The sequence below is a fragment of the Squalius cephalus genome (assembly GCF_949319135.1).
Source record: "Squalius cephalus genome assembly, chromosome: 17".
NCBI lineage: Eukaryota > Metazoa > Chordata > Actinopteri > Cypriniformes > Leuciscidae > Squalius > Squalius cephalus.
This window is the reverse complement of record NC_137138.1, coordinates 7974169-7996826: the sequence shown is the minus strand read 5'-3', so window position 1 is coordinate 7996826 and position 22658 is coordinate 7974169. Positions and strand designations below refer to the sequence as shown.

Sequence of the window (22658 nt, the reverse complement as noted above, 5' to 3'; positions counted from 1 at the left end):
TTTTCTCTGTTCGAGTCAGTTCTGGTGAGGGACCTCCGTGAGGAGGGTTACCTTTAGTGTCTTTGTTTATGTTATTGATTTGTTATTCTTTTCCTGAAGTCAATAAAAATTTGAATTGACTGCAAGCAGTGTCTCCTGCCTTTTTGGTCTGGTCATGTCCCCACAATGTATGTGCAATATATGTCCACAATAAAGGATAAAACTTTGTGAATATTACATGTAATGCTATTTTGTCTTCATTTATAAATATTTTATATTCATTCATATATTATAACCATAGTTGGTCAATGCATATTTTGCAGTAGCCTATTGAAAATTATAAGCATTATATTTTGCAGTATATTCCCGTATATATTTTTGTTCTGTAAGGGATGCTATCTGACCAAAACTCTTTCTGATGCAGAAAAGCTAGTTCATGCATTCATGACCTCTAGACTAGATTACTGTAATGCATTAGTTGATTCTCCTCGCATCTAAACTCTAGAGCCTTCCTGAGAATGTTCAGGTCTCAGACTCATTCTCCCAGTTCAAATCTGCAAGATCTCTAGCACTTTATCGAGTCGGTTCATTTCAAAGAACCTATTTAAAATATACAAATTCTAGAAGTATTGTGGCTACCAAGTCTACAAAAACTACATTTTATTCGTAACTTTCCCCACATCAATCAAATCGTCATGAAATGTCTTAATGAATCACATTTAAATGAGTCATTTGTGAGGGATGCTGTCATAACTGAACGCGTATCGCCGCCTCACACATCATCGGGTGTTTAGGTTTTAAAACAACTTTGTTGATAAGAAAGGGTCCTGAGTCCAGACTGAGTTGTTGACTTCAAAACTTGAATTGGTTCGGACATACCTCATCGGCTCTGCTCAACCGGTTCATCCGATGCAGTGAAAGATTCAAATGAATGACTGGCTCACAAATCGGACGTCGCAAATCTACTAGTGTCCAGATTTTGGAGTAAAACGTCTGGAGATTGAATTAGTCGTCATGGGGATTAAAATAATCTTGCTTTCAGTTCTAATGGCACACACGTGCACTACCACCACCATTAACGGTAAGTAGGCTTAAAAGTGACTTGTAATTTGATGTCTTTCTGATGCGAAATGTAGCCTAATACTAATGGCCAGTGGTGTGATTGAAACCTTGATCTATCATATTATGAGTGTCAGGAATTTTTAAAATTGTATCATGAGTGTCATACCTTAACCATGGTAGCCTACTGTGATGGTATGCTTTGTAAAATGCTGTTATCAAAAAATCGTGTAGCCTATTCAAGAATTCAAGAGATGTTAAACACACATATTAGACAGACCAAATAAGGAAATGAGATTAGGTCCTCATAGCTGTACGTTTGGCAATGTGTCAGTCTAAACAGTGATACGTTGCAGAGTTTCCCTGCCTTTGTTGCCAAAGCAGAATGTGCTCCTTTTAACTCCTTTTATGCGAGATATAATTTAGAATTATCATACATGTTTATTAAAATAGTTTAAATATGCTAAATGTAAGTATATTAAAGTCATGCAATGTGGACGACAAACACAAATCACCAAGTAGCCTAACACATATATTTTACTATGAATGTGTTCAATACACATTTATAAAGCGGACTTGCTCAGATTTTGATCTTGATCACAATTAGATTTTTTATTTCTTTTATTGGTTAACAAGGCAAAATCAATAATTATATTACAAATATATCTGCAGGTGATTTTACTGTTAGAAGAACAGAGATTGGAGAGAAAATATGAAATGCAATCTGATATTTCATATGGAAATATAATATTTCCATATGAAATATGAAATTTAGTGTGAACACTGATATCATTATTAAGCGAGCAAAGCAAACAATATACTTACTGAGGAAGCTTAACTCTTTTGGGGTCTGTAAAATAATTCTATGCACATTTTATTAAGCCTTCATTGAGAGCCTATTCTTTCTTGTGTTGGTTTAATGGACTATCTGTGAAGGACAAAAAGAGCTTGGGCGACATTGTTAAGGTATGCTCAAAAATCATTGGTACCCTGTTAAGAGAGAGAATCATCTGTATACAGGGGTATGTATGACAGCTGTAGTACTTATTTATTGTTTATTTTGTTTTATTTTTTAACATTACATTATATACATTGTATGCTAATGCACTTTTTAACGTTAACCCTTAAAGGACAAGTTCGGTATTTTACACATAAAGCCCTGTTTACAGATCGTTTCTGATGAAATAGAACGGTTAAGATTAAACTTTTGACAGATGCTGCTGTCGCGAGAATTTTAGGTTTATTTCGCTTCCCACCCCCCCCCCCCCCCCCCCCTCAAGAATGGTAGTCTATGTGCACTGGAACAATCTTTCCTAAAACGCATTAAACTTTCATTTAAAAAGAGATGAAACTCACCGAGTGGTCAGGGGTGTTCACTGATATGCTCATACAAAAATCGCTGCAAAAGATGCTTTCCAACAGGTGTTTTACCATTCGTTGTAAAACTGTGGATCTATTTTTCCAAACGTCTCACACCCGTAGATTCTTCCGTTGAGAGCTTGAATAATAGACACTCCAGCCCAGTGGCGATAATGCACATTTACCAATTGCAAGCAAACCACTGGCATTTCACTGAATACACAGAAGAAGCAGAAGAAGAAGCGGCGGAGTAATACCGTACCTCACACAGCACATTCAATGCAAGTCAATGGAGTTGGACAAAAACTATGATAAAACCTGTTGGAAAGCATCTTTTGCAGCGATTTTTGTATGAGCGTATCAGTGAACACCCCTGACCACTCGGTGAGTTTCATCTCTTTTTAAATGAAAGTTTAATGTGTTTTAGGAAGGATTGTTCCAGTGCACATAGACTACCATTCTGTAGGTGGGGGGAAAGCGAAATAAACCTAAAATTCTCGCGACAGCAGCATCTGTCAAAAGTTTAATCTTAACCGTTCTATTTCATCAGAAACGATCTGTAAACAGGGCTTTATGTGTAAAATACCGAACTTGTCCTTTAATGGATGGGTTAACTGTTCCTCAACCCGAGAATGCTAAGGGGTTGAACAAACAATGAAACTGAAACTGGTTTTAGACCACATTGATTTATTATGTTTTTAGGCCTCCTTTTGCAGTACAGAATCAATTAGACTTGAAAATGACAGATACAAGTGCTTCACAGTGGCCAGAGGGATTCTGAGCCATTCCTTTTCCAGAACACTGGCAAGGTCAGTATGTGTAGAGGTCAACAAAGAGGTCAATAAAACAGCTGGAGAACAGTGTGTCACATAACGTTACATTTACCTCCGGAAAGCCATTTAATAGCACGTTAGTTGGCAAGACAAATTATAGAGAGAGGAGTATTTGGCTAAATATGTGCACTATATTAAATATGTATTCATTAAAATATTGTAACATTGTTATTATAGCCTAGTAAACAACACATTATATTTAATTTGAGTTGTTATTTTTAACCTTTAATAATAATACCAGCTGACAGCCTGCTGAAAAAAACAGTAGAAACCATTACAGAATTGCTAATGGTTTTAATGGTTATAAAGAGAACTATTGTTTTTTAATGGAAACTGTAATGGTCCTAGTGGGTCTCTATTGGTAATTAGCTTTTTTCTATTGGTGGCATGTTTTTGTATTGGATACCATTAAGGACCAATAGAACACCTTTGGCAACTTATATATAGGTTACATGTTGGTATCTACTGGACACCAGTATGAACCATTAAGACTCCAATAAATGTAGTGTTTTCTTTGGTTTGATGATAATGTTTTAATGTACACATAATTAATTGTAATCTAGATGTAGATTTTTTTGTACAATTATTACAACACCAAAATAGATTTAAAAATGACATAACATTTTTTCAGTTTTATAATGTGACGGTTAAGTTTATCATTATTGTAAATAAATTATATTGTTAAATATGTGCATTGTTTATTAGAATTCACACAAAATGTTCATTTATTGGCCAACATAACTTTTGCCTTGTAACCGCATGGGAGACATTGACTTAACTTTGTTTTAAAAAATGGGTGGGACAGGTGTGTGTGTGTGTGTTTATGTGCGCGCATGCTCACGTAATAACATTACGATATCCAGAAACCAATTTCAATAGCACATTAAGTTTAATTTATCGACATAGAACTCATGTTTACTATGATAGTTTCATGTTTACATCTAGTACTTCTGCATAATTTCAAAAACAACACATTCCAGCTCTAGGTCGCCTCTTATTTAACTCTGCTTGTCAACTAGAGATGTTTCATCGATGGCTCTGATACATTTTGTAAAAGTGGTGGAGACAATATCAACCCAGGCAAAAAGTTGTGTCGACATGTCTCACCCGCATATTACTCCTATTATGGGAGAGGTCCATTTTTATTTGGACATTCTGATAATATTATTTAATGTTTATTGTAATTATGGCTTTTATACATATTTTTTGCCTCACTTTGTGTGTATAATATTATTTTACTTACCTGTGTGATTATTTTTGTAATTGTACCGTTTTTTGCGTTAGCCTATATTTTTGTATCAACGTGGAAATGAGAGCACATGGTGATCAGTGTATCATATTTAATTTTTAGAGAACTTCAAGGGCAATTCATTCAAAGGGGCTGCTTGTTTGTTGTATGTTTTCTGTTTTGTACTATATTCTTGTTTAAAGTGATTTTTCTTTACTCAATTTAAGATTCAGTCTCCTCTGTCCTTTTGCCTGGTAAGTGCATGAGAGAAAGAACGAAAAGGGCAATTCACTCAAAGAGTCTGCTTGTTTGTGTGTTGTATCAGGAGAGAACGAATGCTTGCTGCTCCATTTCTGATTGTCCACGCAACTCTAAATCTACACAATGCACTATGCCACTAACCCCAGCTACATATAGCTGCACATCAGTCAGGCCTGGTCCACTGGTTACACTTACACTAATAGAGAAACTTCAAACTTCAATTTAGCAGGCTTGTAGAAAAAAAAAATACAAGAAGGAGGTTATTTAGCCTAAGTAATACACATAATGCATGATATTACTGTGGACATTACTTTATTAAGTTCGCTCCATGGTATACTACCACTAGTTATTAAAAAAATTTACATCAGGTTGCTTTAAATCAAAGATAAAGATAAAAAGGAGCGAATATTTTATGAAAGCCACAATAGTACAGAAAAAGAATGGCTCAAGAACATTTACCTGGCATTTACGTTTGTTTCCATACATACTGCATTTTACTTCCAATTATTGACAAAACATCTTTAGATAACATAACTTGACTTAACATTAGCCAGCACACACACACAAACGTGTGGAAAACTGCAATTGTATAATTTGTCTTCCACTTTGATACACATGCATTTACCCTGAAGGCAACTAACAGGAACTAATTCTGTCTTGGATGAATACCAGCATTGCACAAAGGAAATGCGTGGAACAAAACCACAAGGTTGTGGTAGTGGAAATACTGCAGCTACCTTACATTTTGTTATTAATAATGCTATGTAGCAAATATGCTCTATGAAATATTAATAATCAATAATCACTTGTTATAATTGATTATGAATATTTGGATCAGTTAATATAATTAACTTAATGTTGTAAATTAATATTACAATCAATTAACCTGTTTGTCCCATGAACACTCAGTGTTAATTGTTTATTAATTCTAAGAAATGTACATTTCCGGGGCATGGGAAATGTCTTTCTTACTTTACAGTAGGCTACTACTAAGAGCAAGTAGTCAAGGTCTATGAGCTTGAGACACTGACAACTTTATGTGTGACATGAACAAGATTTTATTAACTAGACTAAACACTTAAACTACTCTAACATACACATACACATACATACATGCATGCAGTTTACCAAGGGAAAGAGAGCTGAAGCAGAATACAGGAAAACAATAAGTTATAGCATTGTTTGAAATTCATCAGATCAACAGCCTTGAGCAAACCATCAGTTTAGTTCTAACACGCCCTTCTTTAAAAGGGGTAAGGGTACTTAATGTATCAAATTATGAGACTAAGTTCGACACTTGCATGTCTTTCAATTAAACTGTCCTGATGCAATTTGTTGAGGCTCCAGTTGATCTTTGCTGACGTGGTCTTGATGAGAGAGAACCAGTGGTAGTCAGAGTATCTTTGGTGAATGGAAAGACAAGGCCGCAGCCTGGCACAAGCTTGGGGGTCCTTAGAAAACTTCTAGTTCAGCATCATCTTCACATCAGGATTCCAGAAAAGGACTAAGAGAGTAAGAGCCTAAGAGGCTAAGAAAGCTGATCTTGTGATCAGTGATTGTAAGTAACAATGAATTATTATTTTTTCCGAAGTGTTGACAACTTAGTGTTAACTAACTAATAATTGTTGCAAACTGGTACTATCAACAAAATATTAGTGTATTCCTGGAACTGGGCGTCGTTACACTACATCCTTATGCATCGCTTTCTGCCAGGACTTTGACGTGCTTTTCCCAAATAACGAAAGTGACCTCGACGTCCGGGTTAGCGGTAGCATGAGCCATCAGACTGTTATTTAAATAAACTCCTGATGTACTTACAAACTTTCCAATGCCTCGTTTTATGAGTACAGAGCCTATCTGTACTACTGTATAAGTTTGGTACCATTCTGGGCATTATTAGTGGGGTAATTTATGAGATACATCATAGGATCCATTAGGGCCTGCACTAAGCCATCCGGCTGATATCTCTAAATAAGCTCTAACTTTAATAATGTTCAACCAAAGGAAAAAAGGCTTCGGGGGTGTTTGGCTCGAGGTCATGGTGCAAAGGACCCTAGGTTGATTTTACTCCGGACCATCCCTTTAAGCTAGGTGACCTTAAACTAGGCTTAAGACCTTTCCAACGTGATGACGCAATGCATGGCGCATCTCAGAGATGTTACACGACGGGCATGTGTGGTTAAAAAGTATATAGTTGTTTTTTTGTGTGAAAAGTACTGATCGTTTCGCTGGACAAGAACTATATTTCCCGACTGGGATCGTGCTGAGCCTTTGAAGCTGCATTGAGAATGACATGTGAACCTTCTTTGAAGATTTGGATAGTTGGTTACCATTGAAGTCCACTAGCCTATATGGAGAAAAATCCCAGAATGTTTTCCTCAAAAACCTTTTTTCAACTGAAAGAAAGACATGGACATCTTTTTTTTTTTTTAAAGTGACCTAATCCTTTAAGAGGATAATTACTTGAGTCACAATTACTTGGTAGGCTACTCCAATTACCATATTAATTTCACATACAATATTAACATGGTACAAAAAAATCATGGCATAACAATTTATATGTTCACAGGTTGTGTGGTTCTACAAAAAGTGTAAACAACAAATTTAATGTGAAATTTGAATTCAAATTCAATGTCTTGTATCAACAAGGATAAAGGACACATTTAAGGGAACCCAAAAAGGAAAATTCTGTCATCATTTACTCACCATCATGTTAATGATAACCTGTATGCCTGTTTTTCATCTTTGCAACACATAAAGAAGATATTTTGAGAAAGGTCCATACAATGAAAGTCAATGGTAACAAAAACTGTTAGTTTACCAACATTCTTCAAAATACAGTAGTATCGCATGCTAGTTGCCCTTTTTATGCAAGTTAAGTTGTAATGTGGTTCTTTCTGACATTATGTTTTGCATAAGTGGGCCTTCATTGCATTTAGGGTCAATGACTGCATCTGTTCCTTCTGGATCATATGGCTGTTTCCTGCGAGCACTGGACTCTATGTGCCTGCATGTCTGAGAGTTTTTCTTTTCTGTTTTATCCCTGAATCTTCATGGCAATGACAGAGATCAGATTGCTAAGAGATGGGCTGCTAATAGTGCTCGCAGGAAATTAATTAGCTGGACATCTTAATCTAGGCCTTTTGCTTTTAGTAGCTTGCGTGCTATCACTGATAGTGTTTTGTCATGTTTAGTTACAGAGAGTCATGTAAGCAGCTTTGAAGAGGCTGATGATCCAATAGACTACAACAACCATTCTGATGGACTTTATAATTGGGAAGATCCCAAAACATGTGAGTATAACAGTACCGATCTGGGTGAAATCAAACCAGACCTGTACTGTACCCTACTGAAATCTATGACTGTTCACCTGAAAATTAACATTCTTTTAGCATTTACTCACCCTCATGCACACCATAAGATTTTCATTCATCTTTAAAACACAAAGTAATATATTTGTAATGAAACCTGAGAAGTTTATGTCCCTCCTTTGAAAGTCCATGCAACCAAAAAGATGGACGATCCAAAAAGGTCATAAAAGGCATTGTAAAAACAATCCATCTTGTTTAGAGACACAATCACTTTCTATGATGAACAGATTTAATTTAAGCTTTTATTCACATATAAACAATGATCAACACACTTACATAAAGTGCATTAATAGGGTAAACAAATGTGCATATGATGCACAAGAACCAATGAGTTTTTTTCTGTTGCGTTTTGAACACACATTTTAACTTCCGTCTTTATCGTATGTTATGTGCCGGATATATGCATTAACCATAAAAAATCATCTTGGCATTTCCATCCAGTATTTTTTTTTGTGATTTCTCAAAATTCACATAAAAATAGTTGGATGGCAACATATAGGCCTAGTGACTGAACTGTGACATGAATACTGTACAGACACTCGAATGTAGTTGTTTTTGTGCTAAATAATAAAAGTAACAGAATACGATGTTTTTTGTCACTTTAAATTGTTCACTTATTTATTCAAAAGTGATTATTCTTTGTTCTTCAGTGACGTCCTTGCATACTTTTAGATTGTGTGGATCTTGTTTCAGAAAATTGGCTCTAATTGTTACATCTATTCCCAATCTGTGTTAACAACGAAACTATTTGTTTGAAATTAACTAACATAATCTGTGATTGTGTAGCATATGTCCAAGTAAGTTATATTTGTAGTAAACAAATGTGGCTAACATGTATACATTTTTGAGAGATCTACCACAAACAACCACTGAGTTACCAATGCTCAAGCAAAAGGTGTTACTTTCATCCCCGGTCTCCCCTATAGCTGAACCATGGTATGGTATCAGATGCATTGTAAAAAATAGCTGTAATCAAAAAAGCTTGTATTCAAGAATTCAAGAGATGTTGCATGCACCCACATAACAATATTAGACAAACCACATAAGGCAAAGAGAGAATGTCCTCAGCGCTCTCTACTGTACATTTGGCAATTTCTCTGTCTAAGCAATGAAATGGTGCAGAGCAATGTTTCTCGGCCATGTCATTATTGTTTGTGAATGACTCTACTGCAGGGTAAGACAAATTTATGTCCATATATTCATAATGGTATCAAAATATGAGGACACTTTTTGATGGGGGGCCTCATGAAAGAAAAGAAACACCCAGGTTGTGTGAACTTTCACTAATGGTGTTGTGTTTTTGTATTTTCATCTACAGTTTTCAACGTTAGCAGTTTTTATGCTAAAGAAGACTGTATTTTTACTCCAGACCAAGCAGAGCTCAACTGTTCCTCAATGTCCATCTCAGAAGAGGCTGCTGTCTTTCTCAAAGGCTTGATGGTCACACGTGTCATGCCCTCGTTCTACATCTTCATCATCCTCATTAGTTTGCCCCTGAACGCTTTGGCCTTGGTGACTTTCACCTGTAGGATTCGAGTGAAGAAACCAGCTGTGATCTACATGTCTAACCTGGCGTGTGTGGACCTGCTCTTCACCCTGCTGCTGCCTCTGAAGATCCACTACCAGCTGAACGCTTCAGATTGGGTGTTCGGTGAGGTGGCGTGTCGTGTGCTCAGTGCTGCTTACTACTGCTACATGTACTGCTCCATACTGCTGATGATGTGCATGAGTGTGGACAGACTGCTGGCTGTGGCGCTTCCCATCGCCTCTCTAACCTGGAGGAGTGCAAGGAAAGCCACGTGTGTATGTGTGCTGGTCTGGCTGCTGGCGCTCGCTGGTACGGTGCCACTTCTCTCAATGACACAAACGGTAGAGATTAGGGATGTGGGTGTCACTTGTCATGATGCGCTGTCTCAAACACAGAACTATGTGTACCTGTTCTCCATCCTCTCCTGCCTCTACTTTTTCTTGCCACTGGTTGTCACCTTAGTGAGCTACTTTACCATAATATATGTGCTCAGTGCAAAGTCTGATCACTTTGCAAAATCTTCATCATCTTCAGGCGACCGAAGGAGAGCTGTGATTATGGCTATCACTGTGCTGATGGAGTTTGTGGTGTGTTTCGCTCCAACCAATGGCATCCTGTTGTACCACTGTGTTCGTTTAGCTACTGGAGGAAACAGTGGGGAGGGAGATTCATCATATGTTGTTTACCTGTTAGCTGTGTGTTTTGGGAGCGCAAGTGTTTTCCTGGACCCTCTTCTGTTCTACTACGGCTCATCTCAGTGCAGACAGAAGATCAGATCTGTGTTGAGGAGGGAAAAGCCAAACACACAAAGTAACACGCAGACAAAATACACAGCTTTCAACCAAAACCAGGCTTGCAGTAAAGTGTAACATTTAAAAAAACAGATCAGGAATGTGGTTTTCCTAATTGCTAGTTTCTATATATTATATTATATTACAATATATATCCTGTTCATCTGTTTATCTCTCTTCTAAGCTGTTAAACACAAAGCACAACCATTCTTTAAGATTTCGGCAAAATTGTATGTCATTACATGCAATCCACTGTTATATGTGAAACAGAAGTTTGCTTGTGTTGGGAGGACATTAATTATTTCTGTTCCATTAACAGAAACAGGGCAGGATATTGCTAGTTCCCAGCATGCTTTGATGAGCTTGGTTTGAGGATGGGTGGCTGAGCATATTATAAAAACACTCAAACAATTACAAGGACAGAGTGATTTTCTGCTTGTTGTCCATGAACGTTTATTAATGGTAATTGTGATGTCCCAACATTAATGCACCACTAGATAGCATTTTGAGTTGGATATATGTGAAGAGAAGAAGAGTGAGAGAGAATGCTGAGCATGTGCGTGCATGTTATCCTGCTTGTTCAAAATAGTTATTAAAATTTCTTAAGAGGAATACGCTTTTTTGTGCGTATCCCTGTATTTTCCTGAGGATGGCATCAGTAGGTGCTCCTTTACCGGGGTTTTTTTTTTTTTTTTTGCCTTGTCCCGGTGAGCCCGCTATACCGCTAGTAACATGACTGAAGATGTTTCAGCACTATATTTTATTCATCAATGCAACTTGAGATTCCTGGCTAGAAGCTAGAAAAAAGAGCTTTGCTTCTTCACTGCCTCGAAACTGAAGGTCAGAGACTGTTTTATACATTGCCCAATACCGGTGATGATCTGGCAGATACTGTTAAAGCTTTGGAAGAACACTTCATTCCAAAAAGAAATGTGGTCATGGAAAGATGTAATTGAAAAGATTGGCTCCTCTCCATGGGTTTCTCTGATTGTTGTGGTCCAAAAGAAAATGGGGGCTGCGAGGCGTCCAACAAGGCAGATGATCTACGTCATCATCGTGTGGGGACGCTCACTAAGGAGCATGATCAAGCCTTCATCACAACCAGATGAAATCTCTAAATTATCCAAGTTGACAGAGTGTGTTAAAGATATAAAATATTGGATGACCTGTAATTTTCTTCTATTAAATTCAGATTGAGGTATTACTTATTGGACCAAAATCTGTACACAGAATATCTTAGAATATAATCATTTGCATTAAGAAGGATGTACTGTAACTTCATCCTCTACAGTTATTATATTAGACAGCAACTTATCTTACGAAAATCATATATCTGCTGTCTTCTACCTCAGAAACATAAGCTCCAGAACATACTATCTGTTTCAGATGCAGAAAAGCTAGTTCAAGCATTCATGACCTCTAAACTAGATTACTGTAATGAATTACAGCATCCTCAATAAACAAGCTACAATTAGTCCAGAATGAAGCTGCTAGAGTTCTTACTAGGTCAAGAAAAACACCAATTTTACCAATTTTAATTTGTTACCTATTAAGTTCTGTATCAATTACAAAGTTTTGCTACTGACCTATAAGGCCCTAAACTGCGTATTTAACTGATCTTCTGTCGCCCTACAATCCATCACATTCTTTAAGATCACAAAGCTCTGGGCTTCTGATAGTACCTAGAATATCCAAGTCCACTAAAGGAGGGAGAGAGTTTTCACATTTGGCTCCTAAACTCGGGAATAGCCTTTCTGATAATGTTCAGGGCTCAGACTCACTAGTTTAAATCTAGATTAAAGACAGATCTCTTTAGCCAAGCATTTACATGATGTATCTCATAACCTTATACTCCAGTCATATCAGATCAAATCCACATAATTATCTTTGTTTAATGTTATGAACAGCAGCTATGCTAATTATTTTCCATTGGCTTTTCTGTTTTATCTCGGGATGCCCATCCTGAGGTAACTAGAGAGACTGTCAGCTCCAGTTTGGATCCAGCCTCTTATGATGATGCCCAACACCTGTGAAGACAGAGCGCCAACCCATGCGAAGACTTCAGATGAATCAAGCTCTGAATCAAGCACCAAGGCTACATTTTTCTATGTATCCTAATCATTTGTTAACAAACATTTATTCATTAATTCCATGCCTTAAGTTAATACATTGTTTACATTAATACATTATTAGCTAACTGTGTGATTTGTATATGTACATTTCTGAAATACATAACTTGGACACAGTCACCTCTGATAACAGATGACTCTAAATTGTAATGTAGACATGCATTTTCTGTAAAGCTGCTTTGAAACGATCTGTATTGTGAAAAGGGCTAAACAAATAAATGTGAAATGAATTGAATTGACAGGTGTTTCCTCCTTCAAATTACTTCATAGAAGGAAAATGCGTACCCTCCTCAATGTCCTTAAACCCTCACTGTGTCTGGTCATGAGCATAAACAACTGCAGAAGTGTGTTTCAGCACGTCAGGATGTCATGAAATCTCGCTTTGAGCACAAGCATCGAGTATGTCATTCTTATTTCCAAAAAGGGGATAAAGTGCTCATAAAAAAGTCAGTACATGTACCAACAGCTCATCTAAAATTCACACCTCCAGTTGAGGTAAGGAAAAAACTTTGGCCCTTTACCTTTTGGAAGCCCCTAATGGCTTTGGCCTTGGTGACTCACCTGTAGGATTCGAGTGAAGAAACCAGCTGTGATCTACATGTCTAACCTGGCGTGTGTGGACCTGCTCTTCACCCTGCTGCTGCCTCTGAAGATCCACTACCAGCTGAACGCTTCAGATTGGGTGTTCGGTGAGGTGGCGTGTCATGTGCTCAGTGCTGCTTACTACTGCTACATGTACACAGTTCAGTGTCTCTGTGACTAGTGTAGTGTTGTGACTATATGCTGCTGCATCTGAAGTATTGCCCTTATTTGGTGTTTGAGGCTAAAAACCCAGATGGAGCAGGTAGAAGGCAGTCAGAATCTGTGACCAGCACAAAACACAATGAGTGAAGGTCAAATTCAATTCACATTTATTTGTATAAAGCTTTTCACAATACATATTGTTTCAAAGCATGCAGCTTTACAAAAATGCATGTCTACGTTACAATTTAGAGTGATCTGTTATCAGATGTGACTGTGTCCAAGTAATGTATTTCAGAAATGTCCAATTAAATATACAAATCACGCAGTTAGCTAACAATGTATTAATTTAAGGCAGAAACAATGAGCTCAGTTAAGTAATTATTACAAGTTGTGAACATAATTAAATGAAAATTTGTTCATGTTGATTCAGAGATTGCGTCATCTGTAGTCTTCGAAGGAGTTGTAGCTAATCATCTCTTCACTGGTAAGAACTAGCAGCTTCATTTTGGACTAATTGTAGCTTGTTTATTGAGGATGCAGGAGAATCAACTAGTAATTCATTACAGTAATCTAGTCTAGAGGTTGTTACGTAACGTGGTAGTGGAAACACAGTAGCACGAAGGAAGATGATGATGATGATAATAATAATAATGATGATGATGATGATGATGATCTTTAATGACAAAACTCAGGAACCAGGAGAAAACCACACTAAACATTAACTAGAACGGACAAAAACTGAGGGAGAACACAGGGTATAAATACACAGAGCAAACAAAAGGAACTAAATTAGATAATTAACAGGACGGACACAGGTGAAGGAGATGACTAACTGGGTCACAGGACTAAACCAAAAATACTATGAAATAAGGGAGACATGTAACAGTACGCCCCCTCCCAAAAAGGTGCGTCCTTGTGCCGTAAATAGTCCAACTGAGGAGGGAGGGGGCTCTGGAGGACGGTGTGGAGCAGGCAGAAAACAAAAAGAGTTCAGGGAAAACATAAAAGAAGTCCATGGAGGAGTGGATGGTGGGAGGAGCCAGGAGCAGGAGGAGCCAGATGTTAGGCCAGAGACCAGCCAGGACGAGGCCCCAGGGCGGAGTCGAAGGCGGGAGGAGCCATGGTGTAGCCGACTTGATGGTATGCACCCTTGGGACGAATGACGGAGATTCAGCCACTAACGATGGAGACCCGAATGGAGCCAATGAGCCCACGCGTTATAAAGCACTGCAATTGTTCTTAAGGGGCGATAATTGAGGCTGGATCATAAAACACTTTTAAAAAATGGACATTTACAATTGTATTTCGGATGCTTTTGATTTTCTAAGTGAAGAAATTCATAAGTTCATTACAACTACACTGTAAATATGTAAATACTGCAAATATCATCAGTACACAGTATGCATGTTACAAGGTAGTGATCATCACTGTGGTAGAATATCTACAGTATATCAGTAGGATTGGTTCCATAAATCTAGTGTATGATTAAAACGAATGGGTCTAGTGACATTTTGCTTGACCCCAAAGGAGCTTAGTAAAAGAAACCCCTAACGCATCCTTTGTTTTATCTGTGAATGTTAAAACCTCAGACAATCAATGCTTTATCGACGTTGACCAATAGGTCTGAGAGAAAATTCCGCAAACTCTTTTTAGGAAATCAACATAGGGCTCTGAGTTTCTTTCTTCTGCTGAACACAAAGGAACCCAGCAAGCAATATCCGTCATTTCAGTGTCTAGGTTAACTCCGGCTTTGAGTAACACACTTCCAGACAAAATAACCTTGAATTTGGTTAAATGTCGTTTTTGCCAAAATAACTTGCGAGATGTATGATATTCCATATAAGCAAAGTCAACAGTGATTACAATACGTTTAGTTGTTCTCTAATTGATGTATTCTTGGCCTCTGGTTACACGTGTATTAAACCTTCACTGACAGCCCAAAGTGGGCCGTGTGTGGACAGCTATTAGACGTCTTTTAAAAGCAGAATTGCTTACTGGGAAGATATTTTGAAGAATGTTGGTAATCAGACAGTTGATGGACCTCATTGGCTTCCATGGTAGGAAAAAACTACCATGGAGGTCAATGGGTACATCAACTGTTTAGTTACTGACATTCTTCAAAATATCTTCTTTTGTGTTCAGCAGAAGAAAGAAACTCATACAGGTTTGAAACAACTTGAGGGTGAGTACATGATGACAGAATTTTAATTTTTAAGTGAACTATTCCTTTAAGAATATCTATATACTGTATATTGTTGCAACATCTCTATAGATGGTTGCCACCATGGCCAATCGTACAGGGCCTGTGCTTATAACAGTATAGTGTTGTAGGACTCATTAAAACCGAGATAATCATTTGGTTTAAGCCAGGTTTCAGTAAGTCAAAGTACATCAAAACTATCATTTCATTTATAATAACATGCCTTTAGTGGGAGCGATCTTGTTTAGGAGACCAAGCTTAAGAAAGCATTGTACAAAAACTTTACAAATGAGATTGCACATATTTTTGAAATAAAGTAAATTAAATAAAGTGCTCATATGTTATTGCACATAAATGATAAAGGAAATAAAGTGCTCATAATGTTATTACACATGAATGGTTCTTGCATGTCAAGAATGCATTGTGTTTGGAGGAGGCTGTGTTTTTAGTTCAGTATTCAGTATGCTGATAAATGAATCTTGCGAGTTTTGACCTGTAGTGTTTTCCAGAATGCAACAGTTCAAATAAATGTTGAGCAGGGTGATATGAGTCCTTCAGAATGTTGTGTTTTCTGCAGGCAACAGGAGGTTTTCTGCAGGCAACTGTTGGTTTGTGATGATTTTCTTCGCAGTCTTTATGACTCCCTGCAAGGCCTTTTTATCAGCTGCAGAGCTGCCTCCATACTGTACCACACCAGCATGCCATGTGTGAGGAGGACTCTCTCAATGGAGCAGCGGTAGAATGACACCAAGAGAAGAGCCGTTGTGACAGGTTTACATTCCTGAGCGTTCTTAAGAAGAACAGTCGCTTTTGTGCCTTCTTGATAGTGCCATGATGTTTATCGTCCATGAGATATGTGTGCCCAGAAATTTAAAGCTCGACAATCTCCACCATCTCCCTGTTAAAGTGCAGTGATGTGTGAACATCCTGTTTCTTTCTGAAATCAATAATGATTTCATTTGTTTTCTTGAGGTTTAGAGACCATCAGCCTTTGTACCTCCTCTCTGTAGGAAGACTCATTGCCTCTGGTGATCAACCCCACCACAGTCTTGTCATCCGTGAATTGGATAATGGTGTGTTATAATATGGTATACAGTCATGAGTATACAGAGAATAGAGAAATGGGCTCAGCACACAGCCTTGTTGGACTCCTGTGCTGAGTGTCAGAGTTGAGAAATGATGCAAGCTCATAGCCGCTTTAAAGGGTCATGAACCCCAAACACATTTTTTTTTATTTCTTCATGTTCATATTTTAATATTCATGTGTCTGTATAAATGAGTGTGATGCTACCAGGTGTTTTATTGATTGTGTCTCTCCTTTTCCTACCTTCTTCTCTTCCACTTGTCCACCGATTTACACGCCCACATTTTTTTTTTTTTTTTTTTTGACTTTTGACTTTTGTAACTTTAAGGTTTGAACGACCAGGGGAGTTTCCAGACGCTATAAACCTGTCGGCTCGGATCATTCAGTTCATCTGATTCAGTGATAAACGACTAGTCTGGAGCAGCAAATCGGAAGTCGCGCCTATATAATTTGGAGTAAAAAGTCTGGCGTTAGATATAGACAGTTGATCGTCATGTGGATTAAAAAGATCTGCTTTCAGTTGTAATTGCACAAATGCACACTGCCACCATTGACGGTAAGTAGATCAACAATTCAATATGCATTAAAAAGTGACTTGAAATTTTGCTGATGCGAAACTTAATAACCTACAGTGTGACTGAAACCTATGAGTGTAAGGAATTTTTATTTGCTTTCACAATTTATAATGTTTTTGTACCATTGTATATATCTTATTTATTTCAGAACTTATTTATTACATAATTTGTTTTCATACAAATTTATAAAATTTATAAAAAAGTTTAAGCCTTTTGTGGTGTTCATATTTTTGTTATTCAGCCAGTGTTTGTGGGTCTGGTGGACCCACTGCATTTAATTCAACATAATCAAACAATTAATGTTAAAATACTCAACAAATGTTTACTTCATCCCAATTACAAGCAATATAAACAGCATATATGATTAATATTTTCCCTTTACCTTTGCTAGATCACATTTAAGAATTGCAACCTTGTGCGGGAACGGCAGGGGTAGAAACAAAATTCACTTTTGCACTCAGTCTCTCACACACACAATCTCTCTCACACATGCACGCACGCACTCACTCACGCACGCGCACACACACACACACACACTCACTCACTCACTCACTCAGATATGTGGTTTACAGGGACTCTCCATAGGCGTAATGGTTTTTCTAAAGTAGCCTACAAACTGTATTATCTATCCCTCTACACTACAGTCTAACCCTACCCCTAAACCTACCAATCACAGAAAATTTTTGGCCTTTTTTGAATTTCAAAAAACACCATTTAGTAGCCTATGTTTTTTTAAGCCGTTTGGTTTATGAGGACACTGATGTCACACAGTGTGTGGTCATTGAAAATGTGTTCTGATATATGTTCTTCACAGAAAATGAGCCAAGGCCAATGAGTCTGAGGTTGAAAAATAATTAATCGTATCATGTTTCTAGGTCCTGTAGACCCGAACACCATACATGGTTTAATCATAATTAGTTTTTTCTTCTTCTATAGGCTTACCAAACAAAATCTTTGTCAAAAAGAAAACATTGTTGCTTTTCCTGAAAAACTTATTTTTATATAAAAACACAAGCAAATAAGCAATAATAGCAAATTACAACGATCCAATCTATTCTCGTTGGACAAAATCAAGTCTTGATTTTTTTACAAAAACTATACAGGAGACGGACATGGCTGCAGCCTGCAGAGCGGGGCGGGACAGTGTGATATTCTTTTGTGCATCAGAATATGGAGAAGGAAAGATTCTGTATATTTGACATGTTTTTATTTACAGATGATACAGAATACGACGAGTCGGGTTACAACTACACTGTGACAAATCTGACAGGTAAGGCTTGTTGTACAAGCACTGGCTGCTTTTGTGCAGCCAGCAGAATATGGAGAAGGAGAGATTCTGTATATTTGACATGTCTGTATTTACAGATGATATAGTAGGCCTATCGTACAACAAGTCGGATTACAACGTCACTCAGATAGATATGTCAGGTAAGGCTTGTTGTACAAGCACACCCTCTAATGTTCACACTCCCAAATAACATTATTCACTACATCACCTTCACATTTTGTCAGCTTTTTGAAAAAAAAAACGCAGATAAAATAGCTAGCTCAGTTCGCTATGGAAACCTCAAGCAGCATTAATGAGGAGGACATCCTTGCAAATTTATCATCCACGCCGTTTTCAAGATTCACTTTTAAAGAAAAGCAGTTAATCGGCAAAAGAAGACACACTGGAGCTTAATTTTGTGCAGAAAGCCAAAGCTCTTTAGAAGATTTCAAACACAGAAATTAAGCGATACCCCTGAATGACAGCATCAATCAAGAAGCTAATGTTTTACTGTCGGAATTGTGTGCTATTTGGGTAAATCATTTAAAATCTAATAGATTACATGACTGATTTTATTCTGGCTGCGGCTGCCACTATTTTACATGTTAAGCTTTAGTTAAGTAAATTTTCTAACTTAGCCACCATGCACATTTGCTGTAATTCTGCATAATAGTTACATTTTTCCCAAATCACAAGTTTAATACTGTCCATTACATGCATTTAATCGGCTGCTATGCCAGTCTAATGATAGGATTTATTATCAACATGCGGAACTGCATGTGGCAAATATGCTTTGGTCTGATTGCTGTCATGATGTGTCAGCTTACATGAAATTTTGTTGCTTTTGTGGCTAATTGTCACCATATATTCCGCTGAAATGACACACTGATCGTGTGATGATTTGCATTTTATTACTTTTTGTTTAGTTTTGATGATAACTCTCACTCTGATGTTTGCTTGTGGTATTTCTTGTCAAAGGTAACGTAGTATTATAGAAGAGGGCACAGTAGGGACCTCGGGTAGACTGCATCCATCTCCATGAGTTCTAGGGCGCAATCTTTGAAATAACTGGGCAGCTTCCTCGTCCTTTTGGACCTTCTGAGCTCAGGCTGCTCCTCCACACATGAAGTCTCAAACACTGTAACCTCTGGTGTAATTCCACTTGTCTGCTGTACAACACAGTCACAACCCTCTGGTCACACTCCCAAATAACACTATACTTCCCTATACTTCACTACAGGCTGCACCTGGGGAGGGGCTACATGTGTTGCTCTGCCCCATATTTATTCTGATAGGCTCAGTGGTCTTTCATATGATAGGAAACATGTTCGGAGTTGTCTTCACTATAATGCATAGACACTACAACATTAGCCTACATCCTGCAATGGCAAGATAAATTAATTATGAAATGTTTATTTGTGGTGGATGGTGTACACAAACGCTGTACTTAAGTTAATGCAGAGAAACACTAATAAAATATTACTCTAGTACAAGAGAGGTTTCTAATGCGACAAGTAAGATAAACCTAAAATAGCTCAGTCTGACATTAATATGAACTATTAGGAGCACACTTGATCTGAGAATGTCATAGAATGTAAGATCCAAGATCCCCTGGATCTTTGCTCATTTGAGTGGGACAAGGCCAAATCAAGTGTTTATTGTTCACTTGACTTTAAGAAAAGGTGAGAAACACCCTGGTTATGTAACCTTTCATTTGTTGTTGTGCTTTTGTATATTCATACAGGCCTCATTCCAATTATTGATGAGAAAGATGAGAATTGTACTTGGGACCAAGCAGAGCTCAGCTGTTACTCATCTCATACAGTGGAGTCTTGGCCTGACAAAGTTGTATATCTATGTAACGACACTGATCTGAATGCTGAAAAATGCAACCGGATCACATTCCTGGAGATATTCGGCGTCTCAGACGAGGCTGTTCTCTTCCTCAAAGGCTTGATGGTCACACGTGTCATGCCCTCGTTCTACATCTTCATCATCCTCATTAGTTTGCCCCTGAACGCTTTGGCCTTGGTGACGTTCACCTGTAGGATTCGAGTGAAGAAACCAGCTGTGATCTACATGTCTAACCTGGCGTGTGTGGACCTGCTCTTCACCCTGCTGCTGCCTCTGAAGATCCACTACCAGCTGAACGCTTCAGATTGGGTGTTCGGTGAGGTGGCGTGTCGTGTGCTCAGTGCTGCTTACTACTGCTACATGTACTGCTCCATACTGCTGATGATGTGCATGAGTGTGGACAGACTGCTGGCTGTGGCGCTTCCCGTCGCCTATCGAACCTGGAGGAGTGCAAGGAAAGCCACGTGTGTATGTGTGCTGGTCTGGCTGCTGGCGCTCGCTGGTACGGTGCCACTTCTCTCAATGACACAAACGGTAGAGATTAAGGATGTGGGCGTCACTTGTCATGATGTATTGTTCCATGACGACCCTACAGATCAGCTATACATGTACCTGTTCTCCATCCTCTCCTGCCTCTACTTCTTCTTGCCACTGGTTGTCACCTTAGTGAGTTACTTTACTATCATATATGTGCTCATTGCAAAGTCTGAACACTTAGCAACATCATCATCTTCAGGCAACCGAAGGAGAGCTGTGATTATGGCTATCACTGTGCTGATGGAGTTTGTGTTTTGCTCCAACCAATGGCATCCTGTTGTAGGGGAGACCGGGGACAGTTGCAACACTTTTTGCATTTCTCTCAATTACTCAGAGACTATTTGGACTAGACCAACCAAATTTGTATATATTAAACTTGCATCTGTCTGCTAATTACCCATACCATTTAAAGATGATTATATATGACATATCGTTCACAGAATTTATTTGAATGGAAGTCAGATGTTGCAACTGACCCCGACCCAGGGGACAGTTGCAACATGATTAAAAATACCTCAAATTTCATTAATTAACTTAAGCTTTTTGTCTCAATGAGCAAAGAATTCTGAAAATATTAACTGTTTTAGGCCTACTATAATATTATAGTATTATTTATTTCAATAATATTATTATAGCCTATTATTTATTTATTTAGTCATATTTATCAAATAACAGTTATTGAGTTTTGTTTGTTCATGTGTAGAACATAGGCCTACATAGATTCAGTGTGCAGGTGTTACAGATGCTATTCAATCTCTCCATATTTAAGTGTCATACAGGAAGAATAGAACAATTTGCAATGCAACAAACTTTTATTAAACATGCAATTTATAACTTGTTGCAACCGTCCCCAACCCTATCAGCCATGACAGAACATCATGCCTGCTAGACACACTGACTTTGACACATGCTAACCATGTCACTTAGAAGTCAACAAAACAATAATTCAAACAAAGTAAGTTTTGATTAATTCATACAAAATTTCAGGACAGTATGACAAAAATACATCTCATGAAAAAATGTACTTTCATACCTCCAAAACAAGTTTTGTTCAATAAATGCAGCAGCAGATGTTGAATATGTCTACTGTTTTCTTGGTAGGTGGAGGGTCTAACTGTGCATGTGCAGTGTGAGTGTCATCACTCTAGCTTGTTTCTGATTGGAGAAAAATGACATGTTGCAACCATCCCCTGTTGCAACTGTCCCCGGTCTCCCCTACCACTGTGTTCGTTTAGCTACTGGAGGGAACAACAGGGAGGGAGATTCATCATATGCTGTTCTGTACTACTACAGATCATCTGAGTACAGTAAGCAGTTATGATCTGTACTAAGGAAAAGAAAGCCAAAAAGCGCAATGAATCTATGAGACCTTAGCTGTTCTTGCGGGCCCTATTTTAATGATCTAAGCGTATGGTATAAAGCACACTGTGCAAGTGCACTTAGGGCGTGTCTAAATCCACTTTTGCTAGTTTAAAGGGATAGTTCACCCAAAAATGAATATTCTGTCAATAATTACTCACCCTCATGTTGTTCCAACCCGTAAGACTTTCGTTCATCTTCGGAACACAAATTAAGATATTTTTGATTAAATCTGAGAGCTGGATCACTCCTCCATTGGCTTCTATGGGACTGAAACTTGCCGGCCCAGAAACGTTAGTAAAGACATTGTTTAATAATTTTATCAAGCGACGAGAATACATTTTGTGTGCGGAAAAACAAACAAAATAACGACTTTATTCAACTATTAATTTTCTTCTGTGTGGGCCTGAGTGAATTCACGTAGTGTAACAGCGCAGCACTTCTGGGTTGTAGGTCACTTGGACTATTTTAACGATGATAAATTTCAATTTAAAACATTC

At 37.9% G+C, this 22658-nt stretch overlaps 1 protein-coding gene and 1 pseudogene across 3 annotated transcripts; both read left to right on the top strand.

Annotated features, from left to right (window-relative positions):
- Nucleotides 1–821: 821 nt before the first annotated feature.
- Nucleotides 822–12770, top strand: LOC307144796 (proteinase-activated receptor 1-like). 2 transcript variants are annotated; one of them, XM_079847357.1, is made up of 3 exons: nt 822–1060; nt 7920–8012; nt 9409–12770. In XM_079847357.1, the coding sequence occupies exons 1-3, from the start codon at nt 994–996 to the stop codon at nt 10485–10487; spliced, it is 1239 nt and encodes a 412-aa protein (XP_079703483.1). In that variant the 5' UTR covers nt 822–993; the 3' UTR covers nt 10488–12770. The 2 variants fall into 2 exon arrangements, with proteins under 2 accessions (XP_079703483.1, XP_079703482.1); XM_079847356.1 differs by having other exon boundaries at nt 891–1060; nt 7914–8012.
- A 5720-nt stretch (nt 12771–18490) lies between these two features.
- Nucleotides 18491–22120, top strand: LOC307144741 (proteinase-activated receptor 1-like; annotated as a pseudogene). Its single transcript has 3 exons — nt 18491–18569; nt 20153–21078; nt 22015–22120. The product of its transcript is annotated as a proteinase-activated receptor 1-like (transcript).
- The last annotated feature ends 538 nt before the right edge of the window (nt 22121–22658 follow it).

What these genes read in the sequence shown, in the direction of transcription:
- LOC307144796 (XM_079847356.1), top strand. Translation starts at nt 994, where the DNA reads ATGGGGATTAAAATAATCTTGCTTTCAGTTCTAATGGCACACACGTGC. An exon ending in CACTACCACCACCATTAACG is followed by an intron (nt 1,061 to 7,913) that starts GTAAGTAGGCTT and finishes TGTCATGTTTAG; the next exon opens with TTACAGAGAGTCATGTAAGC. An exon ending in TTGGGAAGATCCCAAAACAT is followed by an intron (nt 8,013 to 9,408) that starts GTGAGTATAACA and finishes TTTCATCTACAG; the next exon opens with TTTTCAACGTTAGCAGTTTT.